General features: G+C 41.8%; 1 protein-coding gene across 10 annotated transcripts in view; it reads left to right on the forward strand.

Annotated features, from left to right (window-relative positions):
• DYNC2I1 (dynein 2 intermediate chain 1) overlaps positions 1-18,612 on the forward strand; it is a 74,397-nt gene that overhangs the window by 32,818 nt on the left and 22,967 nt on the right. For 8 of the 10 annotated variants that reach the window (XM_014830486.3, XM_070516943.1, XM_070516962.1 and 5 more), the window contains 5 exons: positions 3,696-3,798; positions 12,181-12,310; positions 15,081-15,192; positions 16,110-16,198; positions 18,200-18,329. In XM_014830486.3, the coding sequence (XP_014685972.1) occupies positions 3,696-3,798; positions 12,181-12,310; positions 15,081-15,192; positions 16,110-16,198; positions 18,200-18,329 (564 nt within the window). Of the gene's footprint in view, positions 1-516; positions 606-2,514; positions 2,601-3,695; positions 3,799-12,180; positions 12,311-15,080; positions 15,193-16,109; positions 16,199-18,199; positions 18,330-18,612 lie in introns of all 10 variants that reach the window. The other 2 variants (XM_070516982.1, XM_070516972.1) reach the window with 2 other exon arrangements.

The following is an 18,612-nucleotide window of genomic DNA, read 5'->3' on the forward strand; positions in this document are numbered from 1 at the left end:
CTACTGAGAAGTCAGCTGATAGCCTTATGGGGTTTCCTTTGTATGTCACTTGTTGCCTTTCTCTTGCGGCTTTTAGGATTCTCTCTTTATCTTTAATTTTGGACATTTTAAGTTTAATGTGTCTTGGTGTGGGCCTCTTTGGGTTTATCTTGTTTGGTGCTCTCTCTGCTTCCTGTCCTGGATGTCTGTTTCCTTCCTTAGGTTAGGAAAGTTTTCAGCTATTATTTCTTCAAATAGATTCTCTGCCCCTTTGTCTGTCTCTTCTCCTTCTGGGACACCTATAATATGAATGTTAGCGCATTTGATGTTGTCCCAGAGGTCCCTTAGACTGTCCTCATTCCTTTTAATTCTTTTTTCTTTTATCTGATCAGCTTGGGTCATTTCTTCTAGTCTTTCTTCCAGCTCACTGATCCGTTCTTCTGTATCATCTACTCTGCTATCGAGTCCCTCTACAGAATTTTTCATTTCCAGTATTGTATTCCTCATTTCTAATTGGTTCTTTTTTATATTTTTCAGTGTTCTGTTGACGTTCTCACTGAGTTCATCCATTCTTCTCCCAAGATCAATGAGCATCCTTATGACTTTTTGTTTGAACTCTTTGACAGGTAGATTGTTTATTTTTGTTTCATTTAGTTCTTTTTCTGGGTTTTGTCCTGTTCCCTTACTTGGAACATATGCCTTTGCCTCCTCATTTTGCCTCTTTCTCTGTGCTTATATCTACACATTAGGTGGGTCAGCTACGTCTCCTGATCTTGGAGAAGAGGCCTTATGTAAGAGACGCTTTTTTTTTTTTTTTGAGTTCATAATAGTTTACAGCATTGTGAGATTTCACGTGTACATTATTTCTTGTCTGTCACCACAGAAGCGCTCCCCTTCACCCTCTGTGCCCACCCCCTCCCCCCTCCCCTGGGAACCACTGAACTGTTTTCTTTGTCTATGTGTTTGTTTATATTCCACAAATGAGTGAAATCATATGGTGTTTGTCTTTCTCAGTCTGGCTTATTTTGCTTAGCATAATACCCTCCAGGTCCTTCCATGTTGTTGCAAATGGGATGATTTTGTCTTTTTTTCTGGCTGAGTAGTATTTCATTGTATATATATATACCACATCTTCTTTATCCACTCATCAGTTGATGGGCACTTGGGTTCTTTCCATGTCTTGGCTATTGTGAATAGTGCTGCAGTGAACATAGGGGTGCATATGTTACTTTGGATTGTTGCTGTCAAGTTGTTTGGGTAGATACCCAGTAGTGGGATAGCTGGATCGCATGGTATTTCTATTTTTACTTCTTTGAGGAATCTCCATACTGTTTTCCATAATGGCTGCAACAGTTTACATTCCCACCATCAGTGTATGAGGGTTCCCTTTTCTCCACAACCTTTCCAACATTTGTTATTTTTAGTCTTAGTGATTATAGCCATTTTAGTAGGCGTAAGGTGGTATCTTAGTATAGTTTTATTTTCATTTCCCTCATGATTAGTGATGTTGAACATCTCTTCATGTGTTTATTGGCCATCTGTATATCTTCTTTGGAAGAATGTCTGTTTATATCCTCTGCCCAATTTTTGATTGGGCTGTTTATTTTTTTGTTGTTCAGTTGTGTAAGTTCCTTATATATTATGGGGATTAACCCCTTATCGGATATCTGATTTGCAGATGTTTTCCCCACTTGGTGGGTTGTCTCTTTGTTTTGATTCTAGTTTCTTTTGCCTTGCAGAAGCTCTTTAGTCTGATGAAGTCCCACTTGTTTATTTTTTGTTTTGTTTCCCTTCTCTGAAAGAGATGCTTTATGAAGCCCAGCAGTGTGCTGCTCTCTCGTCACCAGTTCCAAATGATCTAGTAGTGATCCCTGTGCGGGCTACCTGTGTCCTTCTGTTGTGATGGGGTTGCTCTTGCTGCAGCTGCCCAGGGAGGCTAGACTGTCCCCCTGGCTGCTGGCTGTAATGCTCATCTGTGTGTGGCTGCTGTGGACCCTTCAGTCACTTTATTGGGTTTGGGCAGCCCCAGCACAGTTGGCTGCAAGGTCTAGTAGCACACTCCTCTTGCAGTTAAGTGAGTAGGCCCCCAGCATGGCTGATTCCTAGGCTCAGGGGCTCGCAATTGCTGTATTCTGGCTCCATTTAATGTGGAACTAGCACCGACAGGCAGAGCATTGACATTGTCACTCTGTGCCTGTTTCACTTACTGGCTGTGTGACCTTGGGCAGTTGCTTAGCCTCTCTGTTTTCTTATCTGTAAAATAAGGATAAGGTGTTCTATGGGTTGTTGTGAGGATTAATTAAATAAGCTAATACATGCAAAGTGCTGGAAAGAGTGTCAGGCACATACCAAGGATAATGAATGTTAGTTATTAGTACCATTTAATCACCATCATCCAGTAGCTGATAGAGTATTGTTTCCTGTATCCTATATGGCCTGCCCCAGCTGTCATGGTATTATTTTTATGCAGCACCCTGCTGCACCCTCTGGTGACTGGCCTATGTGGTTATAAACTGCACACCTATCCTTTTTCAGGGCAAGAGGAAACCATTTGATAATAACTTTTCCCAGTGCACTAAGTTACGCCGTGGTATTTGAGAGAGTTCATACGCCTCCAAAAGGTAAATCGCTCACTTGGTCAGTAAATAAGCGTTTCCTGGGTGCTGACACGTGGCACGTGGAGCCCTGCTCCAGGGCTATCTTCATTCAAGTCTGCATCCTGTGACTTTAAACATTTGCCAGTTTCCTCATTGTTCAGGCTGGACCAGTATTCAGTAGTTATCTCTTGGTATTTACATGGGGCTTTACACCTGGCAGCAGCCTCTCATGAACACGACCTGCCTTAATCCTCACAACAATCCTGTGCGGTAGATGTTCTGACAGGTGAGGAAGTGGAGGTGTGCAGATTCACAGCCTGCTCACAGTCCTAAAGTGGGGCTTGAACTCGGGCCTTCCAGCCCAGGTCTGGGGTATTGCCTCTGTCCTGCTGACCTCGTGGATTTGATAAAACTGTAAGAAGGCAAGATTGCTCATGCTCTTTTGATGGGTTCAAACACACATCCAAAGGAATGAGAAGACAGAGTAAGATACAATTGAAATAAATACTTAAACAAATATGTGGGCAAGTCCACATAGAAAACCACAGAAATCCTCGGGGGAGATGAAGTGGGGACCGTCCTTTCTGCACAAGGGTGGAGGGTGGAGCTGGTCATGGTGATAGGAGCCTTTAGTCCAGTCTGATAACTGGTCACCAGTCTACCCACCTCTCTGCGCACTGTGGAGTCTCTGACGAGACGCACGCTGCCGCGCCATTGTTGTCTGTCTTGCGCTTAGTGAGTGTGATCCAGCATCAGCTTGCATCTCTTTCTGTGTTTTATCCATTTTGTATATTCATGTCCCAATTCGCTTACATAAATTTTTTTGGAGGGGAGATGGGGAGAGTGAAGTAGGCGTGTATCTTATATGAATTCTTAAATATTTTGGGAAGTTTTAATAGTGTGATCGGCACATACGCAGTAAATTCTGCTGTGTTGCCTGAAAGTTTTAGATGAAATTAGCAGAAGCAGGGTGTGGAAGATTATCGTTGTTATCATTAGTTGTGTGTAAAGACCTTTGAATCTAGTTGTTATATGTGCTTCTAATAGTTTTACTCTTGATTGTTTTGCTTGAAAGAAATATTTCAGTTTCAGAAAAGTGGTTTCTTTTTTTTGGTACAGATGCAAACAATTCCTCTTCCAGAGCCCCTGTTTGTGGAATTTTCATGGATTTTGCAACAGCCTCACACCGTCAAAGGAGTCGGACTCAGGCCTTTAAGCAAAAGTAGGTGTCTTGGAAATTTGTGAAACGCATTATGGAATTTTAATGTACTTTTCTTCAGTATACTTTAAAAAAATAGCTTTTCGTTTTATTTTCTCTTCTGACTATTTAGGTGCATTCTTTACTTTGTGCTACATTTCTTAGCGTTCAGCTTTTATGTTAATAGTGCAGTTGTGTGCACTGCTGTACTCTAGATTCTGGAGTGGCCCTGGGAGTCAGGACCTGTTTTGGCTGAGGCAGAATCATGAGCATGCAGTCACCAAGTCAGTGGCCAGAGTCCCATGTCCGCAGGGAGTGGGCGTGGCCCGCCTGCATCTCAGCGAGTCACTCCTGGTGGAGGCAAGGTTAGCATCACTCGGCGCTGGGACAGCCCTGCCTGCTGGTGTTGCTGCATCTGTTTTCAGATGTGGAAGCTGGGGAACTCGTCTTGGTCAAGAGTACCACCAGTTGGTAACACTGTGAAGTGCTCATTTTTCTGTGTGCCCCAGGCACTGTGCCTCCCAAGTGTAATTCCCTCTTGAGTCCTCACAGCTCCGTTGTGTAGATGAGGGGAGGGAGGCTCGAGGGCGTCATCTGGGGAACAGTGGAGCAGAGATTTGAACTCAGGGCTACCAGACATCAAAGTCTAAGCTTCCAATTACTGAAAATTTGGGAATTTATGAGAGTCAAAGAGATAGTCTCAACTCAGGGGTCTATACTATGAAACCCAAATAAGATTTAGGAGTAAGTGTAAAAATTGTTTGTTTTTAAAAAGTGGGTTTAAAATCCATCATATCATCTAGCTCAGTCCATGGCCTAGTAAGAACTCAGTAAATTTTGCTAAAGGAACAAATAAATCATTAATAATAAAACTAACAGTTTTCACAGCATTTTTGTTGTCCTTATATTTTGGGCTTCCTGTTGTGGTGGTAAAACCAGTTTCTGCCACTATGGCTAGGGTTTTTTTTTTTTAACCCAGTTTAAGTCTCAGAAGTTACATAAGGTAATTTTTATAAACTCAGAAACAATCAAAACCACACAGTGTGTTGTTTAGGCATATATAATATGAGATCAAATTACATTTTAAAAAGCAAGAAAATGATAATTACGAAATTCCATCTAGTGATTGTTGTAGGAGGGCTCCTTTGGGTGGGTCATCGGTAGTTTTCTGGTTCTGGGCTTAGGCCTGGGGTTGTAGGAGGTTAACTGTATTATTATATGTAATGTGTAAGTATGTTACATGAATTATTTTCAGTAAAAAATTATATTAAAGATTTTAAAAGAAAAATTAAAAAATTAAAGGCTGAAACGAATGGATTAATGATAAATGAGAATAAAAAGATTTTTGAGGAAAATTCAGGGGTACTTTATAGGAATGTGGGTAGGTCTTGGCGTTTATATCTTTGTGTGTTGTATGGAAATAAAGGTACAGAGAAGAAAAATGTAAACTGTTGAGCAGTAGTGCTAGATATAAATTTAGTAAATTAATTTAGAATTTGGGGGAAAATAGATACCTGCTTCACAATATACCCAAGGTAAATTCCAGATGGTAATATAAGTGGTTATTTCAGTGATAGGAAAGGACTTTCTAAGAATAAAAGCAAATAAGAAAATAAAAAATTAAATTTCTATAAGGTGTAGTAGTCCATGAATTTAACAAAATTTAAACATAATTGACCAATTGAGAAAACGTATCTGCAAAATGATAGAGGTTTACTATCCCTAATGCATAAAATGTTTTTATAATTTAGTAAGCAAAGCTAAAATATCCCTAGTTAAAAATGGGCAGAGGTCAGCTGATCCAGTGGCATAGTGGTTAAGTTCGTGCGCTCTGCTTTGGTGCTTGGCGTTTGCAGGTTCAGATCCCGGGCACGGACCTACACACCACTCATCAGGTCACGCTGTGGCATTGTCCCACATACAAAATAGAGAAGGATTGGCGCAGATGTTAGCTCAGGGACAATCTTCCCTCATCAAATAAATAAATAAATAAATAATGGGCAGAGGTCATGTAAACCTGGAGCTCTGGGCTATAAAACAGAAAACTCTATGAGCCTTTAAAACAGAAGGGTGTGATGCAGGGGTTATCACACAGGTGTTGGGAAAGCTGAGAAGCTACTCAGGGGCAGGAGGCAGCATGTTCCTCAGCCAGACAGGGAGCTGGGACCAGCCACTCAAGCCCAACCGGAGAGGGAGGGAGAGGAGCAGTGTGCTTCCTCTCTCTCACTTACTTCCCTGGCTTTGCATCAGAGGGACCCTGGATGGTCAGGACACACAGAGCTAATTCACAGGAGAAAAAATTAGGCTGTCAGTGAATATGTGAAAGTACATCCTATTGAAAGCAACTATAAAAGCTGGATTAAAAAAAAGGAAAAGAGCTGATTGAAGTCACAGGGAGAAACCAAGACAGCTGGGACTCGAGGCCAAGGTACTGGAGAACCAGGATGCATCCAGATGATGGCCATGCTCCACTGCAGTAGCCTGCTGCTGTGTTTCCCAAGGCAGTACTTAAACAGAAAGTGGTGGCTTCTCACAAGAGTGAGGAGACAAAAGTTGAAGTTTCCCTGATAACCACCCCAGGCTGTAGTTGAGACCCCTGAAGGGCCTGTGCTATAGGAAAAGGGCAAATCAGAAATGGACCAGGTCTCACAAACCCCAAAACCAAGCCCTACTTAGATCAGTGTGATCTTCCTGTTCTCTGCCTCCCAGGAGAAGATTAAGTATTTTTTGGAGGAAAATAACAATATTCAGAATTTCTACAATTTTTCCTATCCAATGCTTGACATTCAATAAATTACTTGGCATACTAGGAGTTAGACTCAAGCAACCAAAAACTAAGAGAAAAAACAAAGAGTAGTAATGAACCCATACGTGATCCTAATAGTGCAATTATCAGTTGTGGATTTTGTAATAGTGATGAGTAATATGTTGAAGAAAACAGATTAAAAAAGATTAATTTCAACAGAACACTGAAATCTCTGAGAGAATCAAGGAAGTTCTGGAACCTTCCCACAAAATAAACTGAAATGAAGAATTCAGTAGATAAGTTTAATAGCAAGTTTTACTGGAGAGATGATAAGATTAATGAACTAGAAGAGAGAACAGTAGAAGATGTTCAAACTGAAGCACAGAGATAAAGGAGGATGGAAGTATACTGAAAATATTGGAAGAGATATGAGAGAGAGAGCAAAAGTCATCTAACAAGTGTATAAGTAACATCGCAGAAAGACAAGAGAAGGATTGGGGCAGAAGCAATATTTGAATATATGCTGCCTGGGAGTTTTTCTTTTTTTTTTTCCCCTACTTTTTCTCCCCAAATCCCCCCAGTACATAGTTATATATTTTACTTGTGGGTCCTTCTAGTTGTGGCATGTGGGACGCCGCCTCAACACGGCCTTGTGAGCGTTGACATGTCTGCGCCCAGGATCTGAAATGGTGAAACCCTGGGCCACCAAAGCAGAGCACCGTGAATCTAACTACTCGGCCATGGGGCCGGCCCCAAGGGGGAGTTTTTCAAAAGTGATGAAAGCTGTCAAACTACAACTTAAAGAGGCTCAAGAATGATAAATACAAATAACAAAAATATAAACAAAGTCCATCTATACACAATATATTCAAACTGCTGGAAACCAGAAAAAGGAAGAAAAACCTTAAAAACAGCCAGGGGTAGGGGAAGACCCATTACATTAAAAGGAGTCACGGTAAGCCTTAAAGCTAAATTTTCAAAAGAAACGATGTAAACCAGAGACAATGACAAATATGTTTAAAATGCTGAAACAAAATTACTGCTAAAAATTGGTACCAGGTAAATAATATTCTTTAAAATGAAAGCAAAAGGTAGCCGTTTTCAGACTGACAAAAGCCCTGAGGACTCGTTGCCAGCAGACCTGCAGTAAAAGAAACAGTTAAAGGAGTTTTTTAGGCAGAAGGAAATTGATCCCAGATGAAAACACAGAAACCTAAAGGAAACAGTGGCAATGGGAAGGATCAGTGTGTGGTGAATAGGAATTAATGCTGACTGCAAAAAGCAATAACAGTAACATCTTATGGGATTTAAATGTATGTGGAATTAAATTACTTCACAATATACTATAGTCACGCACCCCATGACAATGTTTTGGTCAATGGTGGACTGTATATATGACGGTGGTCCCATAAGATTAGTAACGTATTGCATACGTGTGTGGTAGGCTATACCATCTAGGTTTGTGTAAGTACACTGTGTGATGTTTGCACAGTGGTCAAGTTGCCTAAGAATGCTTTTTTTAGAATGTGTCCTTGTGTTAAGTGATGCGTGACTGTACAAGAATTGGGGTAAGGAAGGGGATAATAAATTGTGTAAGGTCCTGGAAGGAAGAGGTGAAAGTACATGATGTAAGGTAAATTTTACATTAAGGTCAGAAATGCATTCTGAAATATCTAGGGTAACCATTAAGAGATAATGCAAAAAAAATATGACTAACAAGATAATAGAGGAGTAAATGGAATAATAAAAAAAATACATGGTTAATCAAAAAGTAGGCAAGAAAGGAGAAAACAGAGGAACAAAGGACTTACGGACGAATAGAAAACAAGAGGAAGATGGTAGATTAAACCAGAATCTATCAGTAATTATATTCTGTGTTAACTAAACAATTCAATTAAAAGACAAGTATTGTACCACTGGAGAAAAAATAATTCAAGTATATATTACTTCCAAGAAACAAACTTTATATATTAGGACACAGAAAGGTTGAAAATAAAAGGATGGGAAAAAATATACCAAGCAAACAGTAACCAAAATAATACTGATGCCACTAATATTAGATAAACTAAGCTTGAAAGCAAGGAGATTACTGGAAATGAAGTCACTTCATAGTGATAAAATCTAACAATCTAACAGATCACTCTAACAATCCTCCTCTGTATGAACCCAATGCTAGAGTTACAAAATATATAAAGCAAAACCTGATGCAACTAAAAGGAGAAAGACATATTTACAAGCACAGATGGAGATTTTTAACATACTTCTCTTTGTAGCTGATAGAAATTTAGTGGGGACAGAAATTTAGTGGAGATTTATAAGATTTGAGCAACGTGGTTAACAAACTACACCTAACATACATTGCAAATTATACCTGGCAACTTCATTATCCATATTGTTTTCAAGTACACATGGAACATTTCTCAAAAAGATTGTATGCTGTGGGCGTGGGATTGAAATAATAGAGTCTGTCTTCTGAACACAGTGGAATTAAGCTCTAGAAATCAATAATACAAAGGTAATTAGAAAATTCACCAAAGTTTGAAATTTAAGTAGTATATTTTTTAATAGACTGGGTCAAAGAAGAAATCAAATGTAATTAGAAACTGCTTTTTAACAGTGATAATGAAAATCAGCACTTTAAAACCTGTGGGATGCAGCTAAAGCTATAGAAAATTAGTGGTCTAAACATCTATCTCAAGAGGCCAAGAAAAGAACAGTAAGTTAGAAATTAGAGTGAAATAATAAAAGATAAGAGCAGAAATCTATAAAATTGAAAGCAGTCACAATAAATTCAACAAAGTCACAATTGATTCTTTGAAAACATTCATAAAATTTATATACCCCTAGGCAGTCTGACCAAGGGAAAAAAAGAGAGAAAGCGAGACACAAATAATCAATAGCAAGAATGAAAAAGGGGATACTGCTACAGATCTTACAGATATTAAAAAGCTAATAAGATGGTATTATGAACAACTTTATGTCAATAAAAATTTAAATGAAATGAGTAAACTCTTAGGAGACACAACTTATCACAGTAGATTCAAGAAGCAATAGAAAAATTGAATTGTTCTATATTAATTAAATGTATTTAATACATAGATAACCTTCCCACAAATTAAACTACAGGTGTAGATGGTTTGTCCATTAAAGCCTTCTAAACATTTAAGAAGAAATAACTGCTAGCTTCATGAATTCACTTTCCAGCCTGTTGTATGAGGCCAAACTTTGATACCAAAATTTAATAGACTTTAGAAGACAGAATTACAGACCAATATTTCTTGTAAATATATACACAAATTTCTTTAATAAAACATTAGTAACTTGAATCTGAGAATACCTAAAAAGAGTAACACCTAATAATCAGGAATGCAACGTTGGTTTAACATTCAAAAGTTAATCCATGTTATTCATTACTTTAATAGAATAAAGGAGAAAAACTATATAGTCCTCTTAATAGATGCAGAAAAAAACAATTGAAAAAGTTTAGTACTCATTCATGATAAAACTTCTTAGCAAACTGTGACTAAAGGGAACTTCCTTTGTCTGATAAGGCATATCTACAAAAATTCTACAACTGACATTATAGCTGCTGTTGAAAAGCTTTTCCTCTCAGATCTGGAATGAGCTATGGATCTCTACTCTCATCAGTTCTGTACATCGTAGAAGATCCTAGCCAGTGCAATAAGGCAAGAAAAATAAAAATTGTAAGGATTAGAAAGAAGAAAACATTTATTATTCAATGCAACATGATTATGTACATAGAAATTTTAAAAACCTGCTAAGCTGTTAGACTTTATGAATAAATGTGAATAATGCATGAATTTATCAGGAATGCTAGATAAAAAGTCAATATACAACAATCAGTTATTTCTGTATGCTAGCAATGAAAAAATATTAAAATGTCGCCATTTACAATAGGATTAGGATGAATGTAATGGAAGATGTACAAGACCATAGAAAACTTACAAACATTATTGAAATTCAAGAAGACCTAAATAAATGGGTGGCATATCATGTTTGTGAATTGAAAATCTTTTTTTCTTTTCTTTTCTTTTTTACAGATTGGCCCTGAGCTAACATCTGTTGCCAATCTTCCTCTTTTCTTTTCTTCTTCCCAAAGCTCCCCAGTACATAGTTTTATATTCTGTATACTCTAGTTGTGGTCTTTCTAGTTGTGCTGTGTGGGATGCCGCCTCAGCATGCCTTGATGAGTGGTACCGTGTCCGCACCCAGGATCCGAATCAGTGAAACCCTGGTCCGCTGAAGTGGAGTGCATGAACTTAACCACTCGGCCAGGGGGCCGGCCACTGAAAGTCTTAATATTGCAAAGATGTCAGTTTCTCTCAAAGAGACTCAATGGTATTCCGATAAAAATCTCAGCAGTGTGTATGTGTGTGTAAATTAACATACTGATTTTAAAATTTATATGGAAATGCAAAAGGTCAAGAATAGTGAAGACAGTCTTGAAGAAAAGATTATAAGATATCAAGATTTATTATAAAGCACAGTAATTAGAACTGTTCTTTGCACATGGATAGTCAGACACACCAGTGTACAGAGGGGAGTCCAGAGGTGGATTTAAATGTGGGCTGCCTGATGGATGCATTGCCACTGGGGCGTAGTGGAGAAAGCTTGGTCTTTTGAGTGAATGATGCTGGAACAGTCAGGTTTGTATGGAAACAAGGACCCTGAACCCCTGCCTCACAGCACACAATCAGTGAGCAACCAAGGAAAGTGGTAGGGTTCATCTGTTGGAGGTGCCATGTGGTTGAAGCATTTTTGGAGGTGCTTCTTGGAGGACAAGGTAAAAAGTTGGGAGGTTAGGTGATGGTGTTCAGAGAATGTTATGGGAAGGTGGCAGCTATTTGTAAAGACCCTGAGAGTGAGTGGAAAGAAGGAGAGGGCAAATCAATTTATCGAGATGCCTGAATGTTGGAAGGAGCATTCATTCACTCATTCAACATGCACTGATTCAGCACCAGCCATCTGGAAGTCATAGTACATGAAAGACCTAAAACTCTCTGCCCATGCAGAGCTTATATTCCGGTGGGAGTGACAAACAGTGAATATGAGGATTGGCCCCTGGTGTCTGGAAGGAAAGGAGGGACCAGCTCGGGCAGTTGGAAAGGTCTGTGAGGCCAGAGGAGAAGCAAGGGCGCACAGTTTCTTGAAGGCTTGTGGGGAGGAGGGGCAGCTGGCTGCGTGGGAGGCTGCCATGGTCAAGTCCTGTGGGAAACAGGTCTCCTGGAGCCTCAAGAAGAGTGGGCTGAAAAGGGAGACACCCAGACAAGCTGTGCTCCCTGCCCCAGCCCAGGTGACATCACAAAAATGTCATCCTTCTAGTCAAGACATCAGCCGTGAGATAAAGTGGATCACTTCATGTGAAAGTGCTAGGCATACACGTATTATAACTTTATTTTGTGTTAGCCTCAGGGGCACTGAATTAGAATCATCAAAAATGTGGTTCATGTTATCCTCTGATCGTTGGTCCATGCGTGACTGTCTTGTCTTTAACTGTTGAATACCTCAGGCTCACACCCAAACAGAAGTTGGGTCCTTGACAAAACCTACATCTGATCATCAGGTTTCTACACTTTCCCTATATTTCCTTTGTACATGATTCATTTTAACTTCTGTCTTGTTTTCAATTTATTTTAAAGGACTCGCAGTACAAAACTGCTTCGGCTTATTGACTTAGATTTTTCATACACTCTCTCTCTCCTGGATCTACCACCAGTAAATGAATATGACATGTATATCAGAAACTTTGGGAAAAAAAATACCAAGCAGGTTAGTACAAGATGTCTTAACGAAGTGACAAAATACAAGTAAAGTACAGATGTAAATTTGTATTGTACCATATCTTGTTCTGGCAAATGAGCCCGTGGGACTGGTGTGTAGAGGATAGAGGCTTGAGGGAAAGGGAACCCCTTCATCATGTGATGCTCATTGGCCTGGAGAAATTAGGCACATGTCCACGGATGCTCCCAAGGCTCCTGAGCATTGATGGATGGTCCATGTGGAGGGAATGGGGCACGTGCCGAGGCTCCAGGGATAGCTTCTTGTAGAGCAGAGGATTGATTAAAAGTGGAGTAGAATGTCACATTTGGATCCCTTACTTGAGTCTTTGGTGAGGGTGCAGCAGCCCTAACATCTGTATGAAATCCTGTAATGCAAAGGTCTCTGAGCACTGCCATGCAGTGACACAGGCTCCCTGTAGTCTAGATGCCGTTTGCATCTGTAGTATGTGCTCTGTTCTACACCCCTGCCTCCGGAACAGGTCCCTTAGGTTGCCAGGCCCCTCACCTGTGTTTCTCTCTTACCTTCCAGGTCCTCCCTCGTCCACCTGTGTTTCTCTGTTACCTTCCAGGTCCTCCCTCGTCCACCTGTGTTTCTCTCTTACCTTCCAGGTCCTCCCTCGTCCACCTGTGTTTCTCTGTTACCTTCCTGGTCCTCCCTCGTCCACCTGTGTTTCTCTGTTACCTTCCAGGTCCTCCCTCGTCCACCTGTGTTTCTCTCTTACCTTCCAGGTCCTCCCTCGTCCACCTGTGTTTCTCTCTTACCTTCCTGGTCCTCCCTCGTCCACCTGTGTTTCTCTGTTACCTTCCAGGTCCTCCCTCGTCCACCTGTGTTTCTCTCTTACCTTCCAGGTCCTCCCTCGTCCACCTGTGTTTCTCTGTTACCTTCCTGGTCCTCCCTCGTCCACCTGTGTTTCTCTGTTACCTTCCTGGTCCTCCCTCGTCCACCTGTGTTTCTCTCTTACCTTCCAGGTCCTCCCTCGTCCACCTGTGTTTCTCTGTTACCTTCCTGGTCCTCCCTCGTCCACCTGTGTTTCTCTGTTACCTTCCTGGTCCTCCCTCGTCCACCTGTGTTTCTCTCTTACCTTCCAAGCCCTCCCTCGTCCACCTGTGTTTCTCTGTTACCTTCCAGGTCCTCCCTCGTCCACCTGTGTTTGTCTGTTACCTTCCAGGTCCTCCCTCATCCACCTGTGTTTCTCTCTTACCTTCCAGGTCCTCCCTCGTCCACCTGTGTTTCTCTGTTACCTTCCTGGTCCTCCCTCGTCCACCTGTGTTTCTCTGTTACCTTCCTGGTCCTCCCTCGTCCACCTGTGTTTCTCTGTTACCTTCCTGGTCCTCCCTCATCCACCTGTGTTTGTCTGTTACCTTCCAGGTCCTCCCTCGTCCACCTGTGTTTCTCTGTTACCTTCCAGGCCCTCCCTCGTCCACCTGTGTTTGTCTGTTACCTTCCAGGTCCTCCCTCGTCCACCTGTGTTTCTCTCTTACCTTCCAAGCCCTCCCTCGTCCACCTGTGTTTCTCTGTTACCTTCCAGGTCCTCCCTCGTCCACCTGTGTTTGTCTGTTACCTTCCAGGTCCTCCCTCATCCACCTGTGTTTCTCTCTTACCTTCCAGGTCCTCCCTCGTCCACCTGTGTTTCTCTGTTACCTTCCTGGTCCTCCCTTGTCCACCTGTGTTTCTCTGTTACCTTCCAGGTCCTCCCTTGTCCACCTGTGTTTCTCTTACCTTCCAGGTCCTCCCTTGTCCACCTGTGTTTCTCTTACCTTGTTTATGTACTTCTTCCCCTTCTCTCCTCTAGATGTCTGTTTCTCTGTCCGTGGTCTCTTCTCTAGGTGACTTCCCCTGTGACTCACACTGAATTTTCTCTTATGCCACAGTTGCTGCAGTCCATCCCACCCAATTTTGTATTTCCCTATAGTATTTTCAGTCATTAATTCTGTGCTAGTCCAACTTCCCGACACAATATGGTAAAGTTTTTGAAGTCAGGGATCATCTCTTACCTCTTATTTTCCTTATACTGCCATCACTCATGATGTTTGGGTACATTTAATCCATAATACTCTTTCAGTAGGAAGAAGGTCACAGAATGAAACTCAGGAAGCTCACAGATTCATCCTGGCTCTGGGGTGACTCACTGACTTTGAGTAGATTATCTAACTTCTTTGCTTGTTTTTCTTGTATCAAAGCTCTTAGTAAGAAAACTGGCTTTACTGAAGCATGTACCTTTTTGAAATAAAAAAATTATGTTTGGTTTTGCAAACTCAGTATGTTCTAGGAGAATAGGATGTTGGTGGGCTGTGTGGTAGTATTTTCAAACCAAAGCTCAATCGTTTGATGTGACTTTTTTTTTTTGCTGAGGAAGAGTGTCCCTGAGCTAACATCTGTGGCCATCTTCCTCTATTTGCATGTGGGCTGCCACCACAGCGTGGCTCAATGAGTGGTGTGTAGGTCCACACCTGGGATCTGAACCTGTGAACTCTGGGCTGCTGAAGCAGAGCGCACATACTTACCAACTACACAGCTGGGCCAGCCCCTAATGTGACTTTTTGAAAACACTTTTGAAAATTAGGCCTACATATATATATATCTTAAACGTTTAAGATGCAAGCAATGATTGTCATTTATGCCATGATACTTACTTTTGGCAAAAGCAAGAAGACTCTCCTTATTAACTTTAAACCTTTTAACCATTTTTCTTTTCAATAATGAGAAATTTCTCTGAAGTCGAGGCCCAGTGCTAATTCCAGCATACCTTTGTTTTAAGGCCTATGTTCAGTATAATGAAGATCACGTTGAAAGAGATGTTCAGACTGAAGAGATAGAGACCAGGGAAGCGTGGACCCAGCATCCAGGGGAAGGCACGGCTGTGTCTGGGGGTAAATGGCTTTTTGTTCTTGACCGTTGGTAGTTGAGTGTCTACTTTATTTTTGGTGTCATGTTTATTACCGTTCTTGTCCTTTGCTCTTGTGTCTTTTTCTTTGGTGTGGTTCTTAGTATGTGACTGTGGAAATACCCAGTGCTCTTCACAGGATCAAACTGGCTTTTGTGAGCCACTAACTCAGCGCTGAGCTGGAGGCCTGGTTGCAGCCTGATTGGGTTTATAACACTTTTATTCCCAAACGTAAGGAAGAGTCCACATTCTAGTCAAGCACTTTACAAATATGCTTCTGGAACACTCTCTGCTCTTCACTTGGGGACAGTTTGTTTTCATTAATAGAGAATTTTCATATTTCAAGTACAGTTTCCAGACATGTTGCATCAGTGTACACCGAAGGCCCCCAGAACTCACAGTGTTCTGCTTACACTGCATTCGTTTCAGTTATTTCTAGGTAAATATTAGTTTCCCGGGACTGTTTGTTCTGAGGAATCGACTGTGTGGCGGCAAATCCTGCTGCTCCCTTTCCTCAGGAAGCCTCACCCTGAGAAAGTAACACACCTAAAGGCATCGCTTATGTAGTAATTACATCGATGCCTTAACTGTTTTCCTTCATGCATTTAAGTAGAATCCCATTTACAGGCTTTCTATGAAACAAGATGTTATCGTTTTTCAAGAAATCACAAGTACATCTAGACAATAAAATGGAAACTTTCTGACTGTCCTTCCAGGGCTCCTAGTGTCCTGTTGTAACACCTCTGAACTTAAGGTGTGCAATGCATGACTGTTTCAGAGTCAACCTTGTTGGTTTTTTTTGTTGTTGAGGTAACACTGGTTTATAACATAAATTTCAGGTGTACATCTTTATGTTAGGTTTCTGTGTGGACCTGGTTGTTTTATCTAACCTGTTTGTTTTAGGCAGTGGGAGTACAGATAGCTCTGATGCTGCAGCTGTGCCAAAGGTCGATACGCCGAGACTGTCCAGCTTTCTCCGGGCAGCCTGCCAGGTACGCTCTGTGATGTGTCTGTCCATGCTCATTAGCCCTTGTGTGCAGATGACCCCAGTAAATGTATTTGGCTACAAGTACTGTCTATGTATTTGGATTCTATCCCTTAATATTAATCGCTTACATTTTAAAATAAATGTAGACTAAAAAATGCATATTAAGTTGGCAAGGCATGCATACGTCTAGGGTAGTTGAAAGTAATAAACTCTTGATTTTAAAAACATTGTGAAAATTTTCAAGATACATACAAAGATAAAGGGAACAGTATGGTGAACCCCGAGTATTTCAATAGTTACCAGTTTATGGCTGATTTGTCTGATCTGAGCCACCCACTCACCCCACCACTCACCTCTCAATTATTTTGTAACAAATCACACCACCATATGATTCCCTCCAAGAATATTTCAGTATGAATCTCTCAAATAAAAGGATCAACATTAGTGATATTCCTTAACGTCATCAAGCCTAAAGTTGAGGTTCTTATTTCCTCAGTTGTCTCATATATTTTGTGGGTAAGCTCCAATTTAAATATAAGGTAGCAATTATTACAGTAAGCATTGTTGAACCCAGCCTGAGGATTTGGAACAAGCCTGTTTCTCCATCTCTGTTACTGACATCTGGTGGTTATTTGTTCCCCGGGCCACTGTTAGGGTCAGAGCCTGGTTTAGGAGATAAGACCATGCTTTCACATATTTTAATTTAATTGGCTTCTCTTTTAGTGTAAGTTCATGGGGCGCTAAGAGGAGGGAGCACTTAGGGGCGGTGTGAAGGGAAGGAGAGATGAGCTAGAGTAGGAATGAACTGAGGACGCGATGCAGGGGAGTAGGGGCAGACCTTGACCTCAACCTCTGCTTTATTTCTATACCCCAACCTCAGATGTGCAGTCCCCTCGGTTCTCCAGTAAACGTTCTTTCCCTCCCCTGGTCCCCTCGCTTCTCCGGTGGACGTCCCCTCCCTCCCCTGGTCCCCTCGGTTCTCTGGGGGACGTTCCCTCCCTCCCCTGGTCCCCTCGGTTCTTCGGGGGACGTTCCCTCCCTCCCCTGGTCCCCTCGGTTCTCTGGGGGACATTCCCTCCCTCCCCTGGTCCCCTCGGTTCTTCGGGGGACATTCCCTCCCTCCCCTGGTCCCCTCGGTTCTCTGGGGGACATTCCCTTCCTCCCCTGGTCCCCTCGGTTCTTCGGGGGACGTTCCCTCCCTCCCCTGGTCCCCTCGGTTCTCTGGGGGACATTCCCTCCCTCCCCTGGTCCCCTCGCTTCTCCGGTGGACGTTCCCTCCCTCCCCTGGTCCCCTCGGTTCTCCGGTGGACGTTCCCTCCCTCCCCTGGTCCCCTCGGTTCTCTGGGGGACATTCCCTCCCTCCCCTGGTCCCCTCGGTTCTCTGGGGGACATTCCCTCCCTCCCCTGGTCCCCTCGGTTCTTCGGGGGACGTTCCCTCCCTCCCTCCGTGCCCTGAGTTCTCAGGTAGATGTTTCCTCCCTCTCTTGGTCCCCTCGCTTGTCCGCGAGACGCTCCTCTCCCTCCTCCAGTCCCCTTGATTCTCCAGGGTACATTTCTTCTGAGTCTGCCATGTCTCCCCCTCACTCATCAACTTCCTAAACACACCCTGTTAGAGCCATTACAGTCATTTTCTGCTTTTTCCAGGTCCTCACCTAACCCAGTGAGGACAAGTGTAGTGATGTGTCCATGATGTTTATACTCTTTCTATTCAAGAAAAGGTGCATGTCAGCCATTTTCCTTCTCTTGTTTTTTTAGCAATTTATTCACTCTAAACAACATCTAACGTTAAGTAATGGCTCTCCTATAGAGTTGATATTAATGGAACTCTACTTGTTGATTTCCACTGTTGTGCAGAACGAACAATTTTATTTCATTCTTTTAGTTTTTATCATGTATTGGAGTTAAGAAGTTATTTTAAGAAATGAACAAGAGGAATACATTTTTTTGTTTTGTAGAACTGAGTACATGTGACAGTGTTTCTTGACTGCTCACTTGTCTTTGAAAGGTGATTGCGGTTTTGCTCGAAGAGGATCGAGTGGCCGCTGAGCCCAGCTGGAGCCCCCGGATGCAGGACAACACCCTGCCTTTCAGTGACAGGTCCTCTCAGTTGAACACTAGCTTGCCGTTCCTGCAGAGTAAGAGGCGTCCCTGAATGTGTTTCTAAATCCAGTACTAAACCTTTATGTTGAAATAATGATCTTTAACGTTATGTCTTACGTTAAAGTGACGGGGTTTATTGAATATAGAACAGAGAGAGGTTCAGCTTCTGAAGAACTCCAAAGTATAAGCTTAAATGTTATGTTTTCTTAAATGTTGTGTTAAAATTATGAAGAACACTCTCCTAAGATGATTAGAAGAGTGGCATGCAGCAATTTAAATGAATGAGATTATTTAAATGAATGGAAACTGAGGTTTTGT

This window comes from Equus asinus, chromosome 1 (assembly GCF_041296235.1).
Source record: "Equus asinus isolate D_3611 breed Donkey chromosome 1, EquAss-T2T_v2, whole genome shotgun sequence".
Taxonomy (NCBI): Eukaryota; Metazoa; Chordata; class Mammalia; order Perissodactyla; family Equidae; genus Equus; species Equus asinus.